The sequence below is a fragment of the Centroberyx affinis genome, unplaced genomic scaffold, assembly GCF_046629955.1.
Source record: "Centroberyx affinis isolate AG114_WGS23_722 - 3 ecotype Tasmania unplaced genomic scaffold, CSIRO-AGI_Caff_v1 ptg001575l_1, whole genome shotgun sequence".
Classification (NCBI taxonomy): domain Eukaryota; kingdom Metazoa; phylum Chordata; class Actinopteri; order Beryciformes; family Berycidae; genus Centroberyx; species Centroberyx affinis.
Window position 1 is genome coordinate 218531 of NW_027280025.1, and position 18082 is coordinate 236612.

General features: G+C 41.7%; 1 protein-coding gene across 1 annotated transcript; it reads left to right on the forward strand.

Annotated features, from left to right (window-relative positions):
• Positions 1 to 196: 196 nt before the first annotated feature.
• Positions 197 to 17834, forward strand: lrrc9 (leucine rich repeat containing 9). The gene is made up of 32 exons (XM_071527778.1): positions 197 to 253; positions 767 to 985; positions 1235 to 1375; positions 1664 to 1727; positions 1827 to 1897; positions 3116 to 3298; positions 3435 to 3590; positions 3695 to 3903; positions 4032 to 4163; positions 4282 to 4461; positions 4689 to 4806; positions 5169 to 5304; positions 5398 to 5515; positions 5627 to 5747; positions 7054 to 7209; positions 7317 to 7436; positions 8052 to 8243; positions 8384 to 8509; positions 8921 to 9061; positions 10000 to 10177; positions 10347 to 10567; positions 10702 to 10824; positions 10935 to 11065; positions 11239 to 11347; positions 11441 to 11580; positions 12195 to 12331; positions 12818 to 13035; positions 13873 to 13941; positions 14910 to 15035; positions 17048 to 17234; positions 17523 to 17679; positions 17795 to 17834. Exons 1-32 carry the CDS (start codon positions 197 to 199, stop codon positions 17832 to 17834), a joined length of 4476 nt encoding a protein of 1491 aa, XP_071383879.1.
• Positions 17835 to 18082: the final 248 nt, after the last annotated feature.

Sequence of the window (18082 nt, forward strand, 5' to 3'; positions counted from 1 at the left end):
ACTTTTTAAACGTTAACTTTCGATGTTAGCTTTCTGCAAGCTATAATGTTTTCATGTATGAATTAACATAGGTTAACGTTAGAAATTTAGGTTTGCTGTCCAAAAAATATGAGTTACCTCTAATATAACTGTTTGTTGTTAGCCCTTGGTGTAAAGTTAACGTTACTCGTTGCTGTCCATTTCAGGGCAGAAAGTTATGATACAGAGTGAAAAGCAAAAGCTCCGTGGTGACGAGGAGGTCGTCAAAGAACTGGTGAGTTTGAAATTCAGACTCATTACTCATGAAGAAGTACAGTATGCCTTGTTAATAGTCAATACTGCGCCATATTGTACGATTGATATGCGATAATATTTGGTTTGTTTGATTTGACTGCAGTGTAAATCTTAAACAATGGCCTCAGAGCAATAAAAAAAACCAAAAAAACTTTTAGGTTACTAAACCAAATGAAAGGCCTTCCATACTAAAGGACTCTTTCAAAGACTATTTCAAGACCGTCATTTGATTAAAAAATATACAAGTGGTTTTTCATTTACAGCCTTGCAATACAGCCTAAATAAAAACACTGACAAGGCATGGCAACATATGTCATACAGTATTATGAGGGCATGTATTAAATATACAGTGTACTATGTCATATTTATTTTCTATACTACATCCACCCCTCTTCTCTGCACAGCTATTCCATTGCAGGTGGTGATTTTTCCTTCCAAACTATGATTAATTACAAAAAATGTCATCTTGGAACATTATTATTTTCCCCAACAGTGCATGGCCAATGGAGTGTCCTATGAAAAAATAGCACAAGATGGGAGCAGCGTCAGCTCCCTGGAGGTCTTCTTCTCAGGTTATCCCCGCATGGTCGGGCTTTCCTTCTTCCCCAGGCTCTGCCAGCTCACTGTAGTAGGCCAGAACATAAGCCACATTCAAGGCCTTGACTGCTGCCCTCTGCTCCAGGAGCTCTGGCTGGTCGAATGCCGACTGACAGTGAGTTTGCCACGCTGATGATAACTATAATAAGAATAACTGGTTCCATTGATTACAATAATTACCAATTCTTAGATTCATTAGGGTTCATTATAGCTGATTTTGCGATTTCAACTTTGTTTTATTGCACAGGTTCTTAAACCTTTTCAGACCGTAACCACAATTTTGGGTCACAACCCACAGTTTAAGAAAAACTGTATTAGTGAACCCTAGACACATCTAATTTGCTCTGCCTTCTCTATATTGCAGGGAATATCTGGACTACAGAATTGCCTTCAACTACATAAACTATACCTATATGATAATCAAATCAGTGAAATTGAGAATTTGGAGTTGAATATCAACCTACAAGTGCTGTGGCTCAACAACAACTGCATAACTCACATAGAGGTTTGGATTCTGAATTGTTTCCCCCTCCCTCAACAACTACAGTTGAAGGGAGAATCTATCTATCTATCTATCTATCTATCTATCTATCTATCTATCTGTCTATCTGTCTGTCTGTCTATCAGTTTTTATGTTTATCATACTGTACACTAGCCTATGTACGTTATTTTTTAATGTGTGAGATTGATTTTGCTCGCCAAGAACTACTACAGTGTTATTACTGTGTGTGTTTTGTCTAAGTAGCATGCTCCCATTTTTGATCAGATGTCTCGTTTGTGTTTTTTCCTAAAGGGGTTGAATACTCTTCAAAAACTGAAAGAACTAAACCTTGCTGACAACAATATTGAGAAGATTGGTATGTTTAGGAACTGTTTACTTTTTTTCTGCCAAGTTAGATTGTTATTGAGTTGTTTTGAAAAAAAAATAATTGAATCATTTGTTAACTCCTTCTAAGGTCATAGCTTTGATCCTAATGTCAACCTTCAAAACCTTAATCTGTCTGGGAACAAGATCAGCTCCTTTAAGGTAAGACAGAAAAAAATGTTTTCCACATTCCTTCTTTAAAAAGTTTTCTTGTTTATTATATAAAAAAAGTATTATTAAAATCCTTGGTCTTAAAAGAGAGTATTTCAAAATTCTTGTGAAATGTCAGGGTCTTGACCAGTTCAGATTTTTAATTCATTTCTGCAGTAAGCTGGGTCCACTGCTCTGTGACAAGGCCTTCACTGAAGTATAAAGCGACATAATTTCTTTTTTTTTTTTTATTCCAGATAGAGTGATATGCAGTCATGATTGCATCTGTTTAAAAAATTCATCACTCTGATAATCACTCTGATCTGTGTGGAATCTTAAAAAGACTATGTTGGTGATTTTGATATGTGGGCTTCATTTACATTTTCTTTAGTATTTTAGACATATAGCCGGCGCTCTTATCCTGAGCAGCTTATAGAGAGTCACTGTCTTGGTCAAGGACACTAGAGGTTTTGTGAGTCTTGCCTTGATGGGAGTTAATACCTCAAATCTTATTCATCTTCTTGCAATCCACCTTTTTGTCCCAACTCAGCCTTTGCTGTAAAGAATTAAATTATAGTCATTCAATGGATTCAGTGCCTAGTATATTGCTACAACTGTGGATTCAAAGATGTGCTGCTTTTAAGTGTTTTTCAATTCGTCAAAGTCTCTGCTCTCTTTGTCATTATGATGTGACAATTCTTCTTTAGCTGCTGAGTATGGAAAAAAAAGAAGAAAGGAAAAGACAATTTCCAGAAGGAGTGTTTGACTTATTGAGCCATGTAAATGGCATGTGTCCAATTTGTATGCTTCCTTTGCAGCGTGCAATCAACAAGTCTGGGATTGCGGGTAGTTCGTTGAACACAATGCACCAATTTGAGTTTTCTTTTCATCCGTTTTGCCCACAGAAGTTGCCATCGTAAAACTCCCCATCATGCATCTATGCTCTATGATTGATTCGGCATATTGTAACATAAAACTCATGTCTGTCAAGTGGTTGCCAGATCATTCTTCTGCCTTCTGACAGCCTAAGAGAGAAAAAATATTCCAAACAATTTTCTCTTGGAGGCAGTGCAATAAAATTCTGACTTCTATGATTGCTACATCTGTAGGCTCTTATACAGTCAAACATAAATGTAAAGGCTTGATTCATTCTTGAGGAACAGTAGTGCTTAGAGATGAAATAGCCCCTACCAACAAACTAGCCTGTCTCCTCTGTGGTTGTTGTAATAGGAGCTGACCCTCCTGGCCCATTTACCTCACCTGAGAGAGCTGGGACTGAAGGACCCCCAGTCAACCCCAAACCCAGTGTGTCTGCTGTGTAACTACGCCACACATGTCCTTTACCACATGCCAGGCCTCCAGCGACTCGATACCTATGACGTCTCAAGCAAGCAAGTGAAGGAAGCAGCTGAGGTATTGAGAAGACCAGTAGGGTCTAGAGTAGAGAATACAGTTTTTCTGGCCCTTCATTTGAGTATTCCATTCCATCCTATCTATACAGTATGTTTGGCCTGCTAGATTTTTAGCATACTCTGCTTTCCCCTCCCAGTCCACAGTAATGAAGAAAATGATGTACTACAACATGCGTGTCCGCACTGCTCAAAGGAACCTAGCAGAGACCCAGGCCAGTCTGATGGAGCAGAAGAAGACTCTGTTGCAGTTACCTGAGGAGTGCATCAGGACACTCAATTATGCCCTCAAAAATGTATGTACAATCCTGGAAATATGTGCAGATTAGTTATTTAGGTGTCATCTTCAGTTGCAGCTTTGTTTAAAGTTGACATACATTTTAATTGTGACCGCTCCCAGCTGGAGTGTGAGCTCTCAGAGGTGCAGGCCAGTTGCAGGACGTCTGCCCGCACATGTGAGGATGGAGCGTCCGCGCTGATGAAAGGTTCAGTGGACAGCGGTGACGTATCCACTGACATCAGCCGCGATCCCACCTTAGAGCACAAAATGCTCAGCAAGATGGAAGCGCTGAGGGAGAGGCTGAGAGTGTGGAGCAGGAGACTGGAGGAGTGAGTTTGTGTATTTGGAGAAGATACAGAGAGAATTTAGCAAGTCTTTTTGGAATTCAATCTCATACCTTTCTGTACACATAAGCTTCTGACCAGTAAAGCATACTCTATGCTCTCTCTTTCTTCAGGATTGAGGCGTGGTATGAGCAGGAATTGGCCCATGCCACAAACAGGAAGGAGTATATGGTCCACTTTCTGTTAATGGAGCTGGAGACTGTTGGAAATATTCGTTTTGAAGAGGGCTGTTCCACAGACCCCTGGTATTTATTGTGGCATTATTATAGTAATTATAACTAAAAACACCATGGAACTTGAGATTAGAAATGTGAAATCAAATGCAGAATTCACTCTATAGTTTTTTTGTTATGTGCCCAACAGGTTTATTCCCTGTTACGACCTCCTGCTGTCCCGTTTCTCTGCCACGGACTACAAGGTTCACGGCATCACTGGCATCAAGATCAATCGTATTATCCGCATCCACAACCGTGCTTTGAGGCTTTGTTTTGAGGACAAACTTCATACCCTGTTAGCCAGTGAAGAGTCTGCTGTGTTTTCACAGTGAGTGAACTGTAATAAAAAAAAAAAACAGAGTTATTTATCAGTGGGTTAACAGACATTTTAAACTGTGTATTATCATCAGCACTGTAGCAATGCGGTTAAAAGTTATGTCTTCAGTATGACCAACTGGGAGCATGTTATTACAAGACAAAATGGTACCCAAAATGAAACCTTGTGGTAATAGCTACAAGACATCTGTTTGAATTTAATCTAAACTTTGCCAGCAGGAATTACAAGCGCTGGCTGGAGTACCTGTTCTACGTATCTGACCCTGAAAGAACCGGTGAGAGGAACGAAACCCTGTACATTCCAGAGGAAGGCTTCAAAACAGCAGAAAAGTATAAGGTATGTATATTACTACAACAGCTCCAAGTTTTTTTTTCCCCACAGCGTTTTTATGCTACTGCACTGTGAGCATCATGAGGAAAATTCAGGGCAGTCAGTCACATGTGAGACTCTATACCTGTGAACTTTTAATTTTTATTACAATGAACAGCATTTGAGAAAATAATTTTCTACAAATCATGTCTGTTGTTTATTGAGCAGAATCTAATTAATTAAAGAAGGAAGTAAACTCCCAAACCTTCCTCTCGTATTCAGAAAGAACTACACGTCATCGCTGTAGGACTAAACAGAATCTATACTTGATTTTGTTTTCACATGAGCTCCAAATTTTGCAGATTTTTACCATGTTGTCTTTGTACCAGGCCTTGGGAAGAGAGAGTGCTGTACCCTTATCCAACAGCCTGAGTGTGACTGAACAGCCCAAGATTGAGTACACGCTGCGTCAGGCCAGCCAAGGCAACTCCAAGCAAAGTGTGGACAGAATCCCCTTCAGACACGGTCTGTGAGTTCTGCTCATCGCATCCTTATATTCCTCTCTTGTGCTGTGTTCTTTTGTTGAATAACTGAACTGGTATTTATTTTTGCTTGTAGGTCAGATCATCGTTTCCAAAGTGTTTCTGGGCCATAGCCTCCCCGTCCGACAAGGAGAGCCAGTGGACAGCAGCAACTATCCCAAAGCCCAGTCTGTGTATCGCAATATGAACACTAAGTGCAGAACTATGATGAGCGAAGGTATATGTCAAAAGATATAAATTGGAACCGTTTTTCACTGAACATTGCACAGTGACATTGCACTTCTGTGTGTTTTTCATTCAGAGAGACCTAACTCCTCCAAAACACACAGTGGTCCTGAGTGCAGTCCCAGACGGAGACAGTGGTTTGTGTTTGACCGTGAGCTGGTCTTGCCTGAGTACATCATTGACTTTGAGTACATCGCCACGGTAATGAATTCAAAGGTTAAAGTGCTCAAAAACCTTCCTCAATGTTTGCAAATTCTTGTCATATTTTAGCTCAGTTTTTCCCACACAAATGATCTGTTCAATTTCTTCAGTGACCTTTGTTCTTCATCCTCAGATCCAAATCTATCAGTATATAACCTTGGATAAATCAAAGCATTTATTGTCTAAAAAGAGATTGTAGAAGAGCTGAATGTGGAAAATTACTAAGATCCTGGTCCATTACCAACATATGAAGAACTTAGTACTATCCTAATATCAAAAAATTAAAGATGCAAGAGCAAATTATTTCTCTGAGCTAATCTCTGCCAATCAGTATAATCCCAAGATCTTGCTTAGTACTACTGATCGCCTTGTTATCCCTGCTTGCCCTGGTGTCTCTCAAATGCTGAATGTGAAAAGTTTTGTAACTGTCTTTTAAGATAAGATTGAGGACATCAGGTCTGGGATTTCCCACCCCATTTTCTTTACTGATGTATCCTGTCTTCATCTAGATACTCTGAGTCAGTTTAGGCTAATCTCTCTTAAGGAATTAATAGACATTTTAGACCTAGATTATAGACCTATTTCACTCATGGGACTGTCTTCTAGCCCCTCCTTGACAGCAGCTCTCTGTCCTCTGGCTCTGGTTGTCTGTGTCCCTGAATGCTTTAACACTGCTTGTGTTCAGCCTCCCCAGTATTGATCCTTCTGCTATTGCTTCTGCTATTTCGAAATTACCTTTCATCTTTAAAGTAGTGGAAAAGCTTTTATCAAGACATTGCTGGAAGTTTTGGAAAGTAATTTCATACTTGAAAAACTCCAGTCTGGTTTCCGGCAGCAGCACAGCACTGAAACTGCCCTTGTCAAGATTGTAAATAATATCCTGATATACTTGTGTTAATGCTGCCTGACATTAGTGCTGCATTTGATACTGTAGACCATGCTATTCTCACTGATAGATTGAGGAAGTGCATTGGTATTTCAGGGTCCGCTGTTTTTTTTGTTTTTTGTTTTTTACTCATTTTTATCATTTTTGCCTTGTCTATTATTACTTATTACTTACTACTTGTTACTTATTCCATTTGTTTTAAAAACTATTTATTTTGCTTTATTGCTGTTTTACCTCATTGTTCTTCCTGTTTTATTATCTGTCACTTTGTAACTTTGTTTTAGAAAGAGCTCTATAAATAAAGATTATTATTATTATTATTATTATTATTATTATTATAAACAACAATACACATGCTTTTTGGCTTTTCAACAGACAAAAATACTACTTTAAACCTTTTGATATGTGCTATGTTATTAGGACCACGGCACAGATGAACCTCCTCCCAATGATATCAGCCTGGACAAGGAGGTCCTCAACATGGAGCCCATGCTGAAACCACGGCCCAAGATGTTGAGCCTGGATGAGAAAATTCTGCTTAATGTGGCCAGAGCCAACGTACTCAGTCAGATCACTGTAAGGATTTGGGCCTTTAAACTGAGAGTCTGATTTTGAAGCTATATCATGCACTCACAATGAATTTAGCACTTCCCTGAGTTATTGCTGATGTGTTGAACCTCCAGGTGCTGAACCTCCATGGCAACAGTCTGAACAAGCTGAAGGAGATTTCCTGCCTGACGGCTCTGCGGCATCTTACCATCAGCTTCAATGAGTTCACACGCCTGGATGACATCTCACACATGGTGAGAGTGAGAGAAGATAATGAAATTACTGTGCTGAAACTACATACTGTGTTTAAAGTCACAAGGGAATGGCATTTCGATTGTGTCTTGCTTCTGTAATGCAACATATTATCGGTTGAAGCAAGATGCTAGGATGGGAAAGGAGGGACTGTTCAAGATTAGGCAGTTTGGAGAAACGCAGTGTAACTTGGTGTAATTGGTGAAGCAATCCACTGTGAAAAGTTTTGTGCATAATCTTGAACTGTCAAAAATTCCAGATTTGTCCAAATGAATAAATTACAGTTAGTGGGACGCAACTATGGTGTACTATGTTGTACACTGTACCATGTTGCCACTCTTGTGACTTTGAAAGTTGTGAAGTTGCAGGTTTTATATGATGAGAGTGGCTGAGGGGGATTTTTCAAAAATCTGACAGTATTGTTGGGATTTTTATGTATATGTACTGGTACACAATGAAGTAACCACTAAAAATATGTTTACCAGGAAGTAAAAGGATTTTGATATAAAAATAAAATACATTGTTAAGTGGAGAATTGCCGAACAAGGGGAAAACGTTTTTGTTTTTTTATTTCACTGTGACTTTAACAAGCATTTCCTGTGTTGTTGAAATTCCAGCCCAACCTCGAGTTTGTGGATGCTAGCTTTAACCACCTAGTGACCCTAGACGGGCTGAGGGGGCTGGGACGGCTGAAACAGCTGGACTTGCGTTGGAACAAGCTGACCAAGGCAAGGGAGGAGATGGCTGTGCTGAGAAAACACACGCCTGCCCTGCTGAAGCTGGACACCCGACACAACCCCTGGCACCGGGTACGTGCTGTGAGCGAAAATTAATCAAATCTATAAATATGATCAGGTTTAGGTTCAACAGTATTATCAATGACCTGAAATGAATGACACTGCATAAGACACAGTGGGTTGATACAGTGAAGCTGCTCTTCTTCTTCCAGCCGGAGTCAGTCAGGATGACAATACTGGGCCGTCTCATGACCCTCACACACCTGGATGATGTGCTGGTAGCAGAGGAGGAGGCTGCTGCTGCTGTTCAGATGGCTGCTGGGTCCAAAATTAACCAGGTTAGGAAATACACAGGTCACTTTGCAGCATGTGTGGATGGTTATATCTGTGGACAACAATTGTGAATATGAATTTCAATTCATATGAGCACAAGTATAGAGAAAATATAATATCCCACTTTTTCATATTTCATATTCCTGTAGAATTTCCTGTAGGTGTTGGGGGTAATTTTGGTTTTGAGACCCAGGTTTGCTCCTGGTCCTGGGCTGAGCAACTAGGGGCTGAGCAACTAGGCCAAATGATGAATTTCTCTTGTATGTGTATTTTTCTAACTGTGGGGAAAATTTTAAGTTGTAAAGGAGACAGCGTATATTTTTGATTGATTAGTAACATGCTCCAGTGAAGGACACAGTAGGTGACAATCTGGTACGGCTGTAATTCAGTCAGACCTGTTGACACTCTGGTTGCAGGCGTCTCTTCTGGCTCACTCCCGCACCAACAGTGAACGTCCCCGCAGCCTCAGCCTGCTTTCAGCAGCCCAGCTCCTGTGTCAACTCAGTCCAGCACCCTGGGGCCTCAACAGAGAGCTGGAACCAGGCTGGACTGCAAAGGTGAGCTTTGTCCACAGCTAACTTTCTTCACTGTACAAGCAATGCGGGCATGTTGGTTTCTCTGTGAAGGAGTGATTACAAAGGTACATCTGCCTACTTATTAAAGAGAAGTTTTTAGGAAAATGCTACCTCCAGGGGATGACAGGTACATGATACTGATAATATGGCAATTTATTTATTTATTTATTTTATATAAGAATTTATTTTTCAAAACTCTCAAAATTCTCACATTTTGTGTGTCTGTGTGGTTTGCTTAGAATTTCCTCAATTTGAAAATGAAAAAATTTATGGATTCGGATCTGTTCCGAGCACTGATGATGAAAATCAGTCATGAGGCCAAATTGTGGCTGTAATCAGCATAAAAGTCACATCCACAGTAAATTTTCCATTGTTCATAAGTGTTTTCAGTGACTATAATTTGGAGTCGACAAGTGTTGATTAGAGAGTTTGTCCACTCATAGAAGTTGATATGGCTCTGGGCTGGGTGTTCAAAACGATGAAGTGTTAAGTTAACTCTGATGAAACTGATGGGTGTGGACTAATATTAACACTGGCATAGTGTTCATTTTTAACAATGACAATTTTGCTGTGTACCTGCAACTTGATTTGTTGACTGGTTAAAACACTTTTTCCCCTAAGAAAAAAAACCTTCTGTAAAGCCCCCTGTAATTTGGATATTGCAGTAGTCAATGCTGTGATTTCATTATTTTTACAGAAACAACAAGGTTCACCAGCAGCTGCTTTTGGAAGTAAACTATATAAACTATAGCAAGACAAAGCAGCCTTCTTTGATTACAGGCTTTCCACAGTGGTGCTTGATTTATTTAGCTCTGTTGAATCATCATTTTAGAGATACTTCAATACATAAAATCTTACAAACTGCGTCTTTAATATTGTATACATTTTGAATTCAGTTGTGACCTCTGACTTTGGAGCAGATCACAGCCCTGAACCTGGACAGTCAGAAGATTTCCAAGCTGACCAATCTGGACAAGCTGGTCAACCTGCGCTGGGCCTCCTTCAATGACAATGACATCTCTAAAGTGGAGGGGCTTGACAACTGCCTGCACCTGGAGGAGCTTTCCCTCAACAACAACTGTATCAGCACACTGGACGGTCAGTCACACTCTCAATTTGAGCATGAAAGTGGAGACATTACAAAACGACATTACAGAGAGGAAGGGCAACAATTCAACACCGATGTTATTCAGAACCCTGTTGGTTTACAGTAGAATCACCTGTAAAATAGATAGATAGTGATTTTGTCTCTCTGTGTTTCCCATAGGACTGTCAAAACTGCATTGTCTGAACAGGCTGAGGGTGAATGGGAACCAGCTGTCCTGTCTGAATGCCTCAGTCCTGGACCAGCTGCCCAACCTGCACTTTCTGTCGGTGGAGAACAACTATATCAGATCCATGCATGGGATCCAGAGGGCTCGCTCCCTCCTTGAGCTCTACATCGGCGGCAACCACATTTCTACCACACGAGACATCTACTATCTGAAGGTGAGTATCTGATGAAAAAAAAAAAAAAAAAACGCACACTCTGACCTTGAAGATAAATTAGGACCGTAGGTTTTTCAATTTACTTGCTTTTTTTATAGTATTGTCTGAGAAGATATACTTTTCCTTTTCTACAGGGACTGACAAGCCTCATCATTCTGGATCTTTATGGGAATCCTTTAGTGGAGAAACTGGAAAACTATCGGATATACGTGGTGTTCCAACTGCCCTCCCTAAAAGCACTGGATGGGATTGCGGTGGTATGCGTCAATAACCACAACCAATATAACTGATCAAATGTTGTAGTGGTGGTAATATAATGAGTTTTTATCCCACAGTTAATGTTGAAAGACCTGGTTGTTTTCTGTAGGAAGTGACTGAGTGTGAGAATGCAAAGGATGTGTTTGGGGGACGACTCACCCCTGACATGGTGGCAGAGAAGCTGGGCCACTCAAACTACTCAGACATTACCAACCTCACCCTGCAGTCCTGCTCTATTAGGTAATGACCTGGCTCAGTAGACATCTAAACACGACACACAGGCAAGAGCGGAAATGAACGTGATTGTAATTTTTCATTATGCTGAAAAGTATCTACTAATAACAGTGAGGTACAGGTGCCTCACTCAAATTGAGAGACAAGGCTAGTAAAAAAAGCGGTTTCCTCTCCCACAGGATGGTGGACCTGGCTCCAGCAGACCTGTTCCACAACCTGCGCAGCGTCAACTTTGAGCACAACAATCTCACCTCCTTCTCGGGCCTCATCTACCTGCCCAACATCAAGGTAATTAGACTAAATGTCACAACTCAGCAGGCTGGCTTGAAATGAGGGATTGGGCCTTGGACAAATAAATTATTTCCATTCTCTTTCTTGCAGGCTCTGTGTCTGAATCATAACCACATCGAGTCCATCCTGCCCAGGCAGAAAGCCCAGGCCCACCTGACTAACAGACAGATACTTTACCACAAAGTCAACTCCAGTGGCTATGGCCAGCAGAGCTCATCCAAAGGCAACAGGTACAGACACAGTTCTCATTCGGATGTGACAAAGAGGCTTTCCAGAAAAAACTGAGACCTGCCAGTTTATTTCTCTGTTTCACATTGTTGCAGCTGTGTGTGGAGTATGGACTTTGAATTGAATTTGCAGACTGCAACCATTAGGGGGCAGCACTGACCAGCACATATTTTACTTTCTCTTGACAATGAAGATTTTTGTCAGACTAGTTGAAGTGCTGGAGGGCGCGAGGTCAGTGTCATAGCAGCATCAGCAGTACTATTTTCCATTTCTCTTCACAAAATAGAAAATTTCAATGGAGGCAATATTCCAACTTTTTGAAGAATTTATCCCTAAAATAAATTGAAAAATTTTAATTTTCTGTATTTTTGGTGTATGTTGTAAAAATGTATTTTACAATTGCATTTTCCTATTGTAGAAAGCAATAGATAAAGTGGATGTCATAAGCATTGCACCGACTGCCAAGTGTTTGTTTGCCCTGGCTGTGATTGCCTTGAGTTGGTCTGCACCTGTGAGGCCCGACCAGTTAAATGAGGCAGCGGGGGGAGAAAGAGCTGCTCATTTAACCACAGAGGCAACAAACCGTCAGAGCTCCCATTCTGTGACTGTGTTTAAGGGAAGCTGGAACCACGGACAGCCTGGAGCCACTGATGGGCAGCCTGGAGGTGCTGCATTTGAGTCACAATGGCATCTCCAATATGGCCAATCTGCAGCTCAGCAGGCTCACCAATCTTAAAGCACTCTTCCTTCAAGGTACGTGTGGGCGATGTACCACCCCTCCCTTACAAAGCCTGTGAAAAGCGCAGTGTATAGAGCCTGTGAAAAGGCAAGCACAGAGAGCAAAGTCTTCCTCAGACCTTAGGCCAGGTGGGAGATGAGGCTTGAAGAAAAGAAAGACCGACTTCCTTTTCAACTGCATTTGATGGCTTTTGATTGTGTTTTGCTTTATCGGGGTGATTTGCCCCACAAAGCTGACCTTACTTGTCTGGTCTTGCTTTTTGCTTAGAAACTTTTCAAATATGTCTCATCATTTTGGTGCTCTTTACACAAGGAGTAAATAACACATACCCTGCAAATTTTTATATTACCTTAAAATGCTGACATTTTCACACTGTTTGAGGAATGCCATTTTACTTTTCCATTTCATTTTTAGAAAAAAATAGACTCCAGATATTTAGTTCACATTATTCCACCTCAATCTGGTACTTTCTTATTTTTTGAGATTTGCCCTTTCTCCAGGTAACGAGATCAGCCAGGTGGAGGGCTTGGAGGGCCTTTACCGGCTCAGAGAGCTGGTGCTAGACAGGAACCGGATCAAGGTCCTGACGGAGAACTCCTTTATAGCCCAGAATGTCCTGCTAGAGCTGCACCTAGCGGAGAACCGCATCCGGGAGCTCAACCATCTGGAGCCCCTGACTGAGCTCCGCAAGCTGTTCCTCGGCATGAACAAGCTACAGGTACTCCAGCCTGGATCTGTGCCTATGTATTGAGGTTTTCATTAATGAGAGGAATTCACTTACACCATGCTGATTTCCTGAGGAGACTACCAAGGTCACAGTCGGCTTTTGTATAGCTTTTGATTTACCACTGACTTTTTACTGTTTGATTCATATGCAAAATGTGTCAGATGTTTGAGAATGTATTTTATTCAACCTACAGCGGTATTACTTTCCTCTGCGTTTGCAAACTAAGACATGAAACATAGTAATCATGAGTCGTTACCACCCCACTGTGGCATGCATGAGGTAGTATTAAGGAGAATCAACTTTGATTGAAGGTCAGGGCTTTATGTGTGAAGAGAGAGAGGAACAATCAAGGCAACGTGTAATCAGCTTCTCAGTCTACATCTCCTTCTCACCCCGGGCGAGTGATTTGCACTTTTGTTTCCAGTTGCTTCTTTCTTAATGTTTTCATGCATTCAATTAAGGCATAACATACAGCAATCATCCCAACACACCAGTCATCGCAATGAGGGGCTTCTTTGAATCACGGCCAAGTCCAGTCATAAACCTGGGGATGAGAGAGACACCCTCATGTCCCTTTGCGTGCCCAAACTCTCTCATGAGATTAACGAGAGCTCACACGTGTAATCTCCCCCATCAGCTGCTTCTATCCTCGCTACACCAAAATTATGGAAAGGTTCAGCCATAATGCATATGTCTCCGTGATCAACACACAGCAGGTCACCACCAGTGGGAGAGAAAAGTAAAAAAAAAAAAAAAAAAAAGGGTAGGCAGGGAATGAAAAATAACTGGGGCACTATTATTTAATCTCTGTTTCTCTACTTTCCGTAGGACATCGCAGATCTTGAGAAACTAGAAGTGCTTCCCTCACTGACTGAACTATCTGTTGTTGGCAATCCTGTGAGTATTACCAATGTGTGTCTACCTCAAAGTACACAATGAGGCCTTGTGAACTGATATAGATTTTTTCCATGATTACCTGTAGGTCTGTTAATTGAATTGACTCCACTAGCTGTTGGTGGAGGTCACAATGTTCTTTGAACTCTTTTTCACTTACAAAAAAATTATCAAAAGCATGCTCACGGGCTCACTTTCTCACTTACGCAAACCAAAACACTAACCCAGTGCAACTCTGTGGTTCTAAATTAAGCGATTACATGATGGGCCGTCTGCTGTGCCTCAAACTGGCCGGCATCAGAGACAAATCCGTTGACCAAATGGCAGGGCACGATTGGCCCGGGTACAGCACCCATCTGGAGCTCATGGATCAGGCCTGTGCAGAGCCCGCAGCCCAGGGCCTCCCTGTCATCCGTGGGGCCATGCTCAGCTGTGGTAGCCTGTTTACCCCACAGCGCCCATCCCCCTTCTCTTCCCATAGGGGGCTTAATCCTGCCAGGGGGTAGAAGCCAACAGCCACCCTCGAGACAATACCTCCTGCTGTCGACCGCATGAGATCACTGCTTCACCCGTGTTCTCTAGCCAAATTCTGTCTCCTCCTCTCAGCTGCACATCCATTGGCACGCACTCCTCGCTCGATCACAGCAGTGTCCTGCAGGAACACGCAGTTCTGTGACTGGACAGGCTGGGTGTGCACCCCGGCCAGAGGGTGCCCTCAGCTGGGCAGGGAGAAGGGAACGGCTATCTGCAGCTATCAGCTGGGTCACTGGAATAGCTGTTGGGAACATGGTCTCCGGGGGTTGGGGGCCTCAGGGAGGTGCATGGGACCCACATAGCATCACACTCACACCAGATGTCTCAGGACAGGCTTCATTCAGGCTCCATACATGCTTTTGCTTGATGATAGTTAGGGTCAGTGTAAGTTATTTCCAGGTTGTTTCATTGGACAGGTGTTTGTTTTTTTCTCCCAGGTGGCCCGGCGTTCCCTCCACAGGCCAACAGTAGTGCTACGTCTCTCCAGGTTGCAGGTGCTGGATGGAGTGATGGTCACCCTGGAGGAAAGGACGAGGGCTGAACTCCTCTGTACAGAGGCACCAGTGAGAACTTACACATGCATATACACACACTCAGAAACACACTCAGAAACATATGCACACATACATATATATCAAAAATGTATGTTTTTATCCTCAGCCATGTTGGAGAAAGTCATTCATGCTTTTGTATCATCCCGATTAGACTCCCTTTACACCTGCTTCAGTCAAAAGTCGATCTCTCATCTTCAGTTTGTATAGAACGTGAGCAACTACGATTTTAACTGCTGCTAAACGCAGAGACCATATTGATACCAATTCTACCATATTTACACTGGTTGCAGTCAGAGCTAGAATTGATTTTAAGATCTTACTCATTAGTTTTACAGCCCAGCAAGATCTGGCCCCTAGTTAGATTACAGACTTGTCAACCCCCGATGAACCAGAGTGCAGCCTGAGACCCTCTGGCAAGGCTGATGGTTCCTCGGTCTGCACTCCAGTCCAAAGCTGACAGGGCGTTCGCCATCAGGGCAACTAGATTGTAAAACGACCTGCCTGAGGAACTCAGGCTTGCTAGAGCCATAGCATCTTTTAAAACTATGCTTAAGACTAATTTTTATAGACTGGCTTTTATGTGATGATTTATATTGATTTGTTTTTTATTCTTTTTATTCATTTTTATCTTTTTTACTTCTTTTGTTTCCTTGTTAGTTATCTTTATTTTATTTCTTCTGTTTTTATGTGAAGCACTTTGTAAATTCTGTTTTTAGATAAGTGCTATATAAATAATTTATTATTTTATATTATTATTATTATTATTATTATTATTACAGTCATAGAGGTACTCTCTGTGTCTGTAATAATAATAATAATGATAATAATAATGATAGTAATAATTAGCTCTTGGATACTGGAAATACATTCATTAATGTAAACTTCATTTATGTACCAGATTTCATATACAGTTTCAGGAAAAACTAACTGCATTTAAAACTAAGAAAGAAAAAGAATACATGAAAAATATAAAATATAAAAACAGTGAAAGCAGCAGACACTTTATTTATTACATTTTACTATATTACGATATAATGCTAAGGAAAAAATAGATGTGCATTGACAGATTAAAAATACATGCAATATAGAACAGAGAGAGTTATGATACTGTATCATGTATTGTGTCGTGAGTTGTTACAGAAGTACTAGAGTCCTGCAGCGTTCTACAACAGTTTGCAAAAAAGGAAGCTCTTATCTCTATATAACTCTTATGTGACTGACCTAAAAATCAACAAAGGCCTCGTTTATGTAAAAGCCCATAATGGGCCTTATCATGTGAAATGCAATCCAACTGGAAATCACACAGTGGACAGAGAGACAACAACCAAACAGCAGCCACCAAAAAAAAACAAAAAAACATGGATCAAACTCTTTCAGTCTGACTGATTTGATGTCCACGTAACGAGAGAGCAGGGCAGTAATGCTCCTCCAGCTCTGAATTAAAAGCAGCCTAAGCCTGCTGGCTTCATCCTGCTGATTAGATGAAATGTGCCCGGCCGATAATGCACCAGTGGATTTACCCCCTATTAGCCAGGTCAACACGACCCCCTCTGCTTGTTAATAGTAGATGTGGGAACGACAGAGCAGAGATCCTGGGCTTTCTCATTAAAAACATAAACACACAACCTCCCCCACTGACCCCCATATCCCTGTCAGTTCAGCCATATGCCTAGGCCTGCTTCTGTTTTTTTGTTTTAATTTGAACAGTGTTATTGATGAGTAGTCATTATCATTCCCCTGTAAGATGCTTATATATCTGGAACAACAGCAATTTAATCATCCGTACTCTTTCCACGGGTGTGGGTGCAGTGGACACACAGTGATGACAATGGGAGCCATAGGAGGCAGGAGACATACAAACCGTTACAGGGCAAGGATACACATATCAGTAGGCCAAAGACCTTGAGTGAACAAGAGATCATTCTATCACATTATCTGAATATGTGCTCATCCTCTCCAGCTCATTCCTGCAGTATTAACTCTGCCTCCCTTTCCCTCCTTATGTGATATCTCTCACATAGCCATACTCCCAGTGCCCCGGGGCTTCTGTGCCTGCCATGGATTTAAGCCTACCTGGACTGCTACCCCTCATGTCTCGTAACACCCCTCTAAGAGGAATGGGTCTGAGTGGAGGACTGCAGAACTTCTTGGTGCATGACATCCTGCCGTGTAACGCGGACGAGGCCCAACCTCATGACGTATCCAAGTGTGAGTGTGACACTTCTACTCCCACAGCTCATGATGAGTGTCTTGATATATGATTGGGCATAACACCAAGCTGTAGAGAAGCACTGTATAGCCTATTTTGAAATGGGGAGAGGGAAGCTGACTTTTCAGTGCTATGATATACCGATAGCGAAAACTGTCCAGAGAGTGCATGAGGTCAGTCTCTGCATGGGATTATTTAAGTTCTATGATCCCTCCACTCAACATTTGACACTCTTACCCTGGTCCAGGCACTCTAATCCACACCACTGTGTTGATTCCCAATCTCAGATAAGAAGCACAAACACGGTAGCGCCGCCCGCAGTAGCCAAGCAGAGATCACCTTCAGGCACATGAGAAGAACAGGGAGCAGCCTGCCAACCACAGGTCTCCTCGCTGATGGAAACAGAGTCATCATCACTTACCCCAATCAGGAGCAAGACAGCAGGTCGGTAAAGCTCAAGAGATTTGGGTTTCTGTGATTACGTTTCTTTAAAATATTAGAGATCTGTGCAAAAGAAGATACAATACACTGTTTCCTCACACATGTTGTTCTATTGCAGATTCCCGAATGGTGCTGCTCCTAAACCCCCGCCCATGTAGCGGCCCTGGGAGGAAAGCCTTGGTACCAAGAGGTGGAGCACACTGATGCTCGTTGTTAATACAAACCAAAGGCGAACACATGTGCAATAGCCATGACTGTAGCTATCTAACTGCCTTACATTTTATTTTGTCATAGACTTTTTATGTACTGCCACCATGGTACATGTGGTGGTGCCCGTGTCTCTCAGTGTGTAGACACATTCTTGTGAACACCATAACTCAAGAACAATACATGATAGAAACGTCAT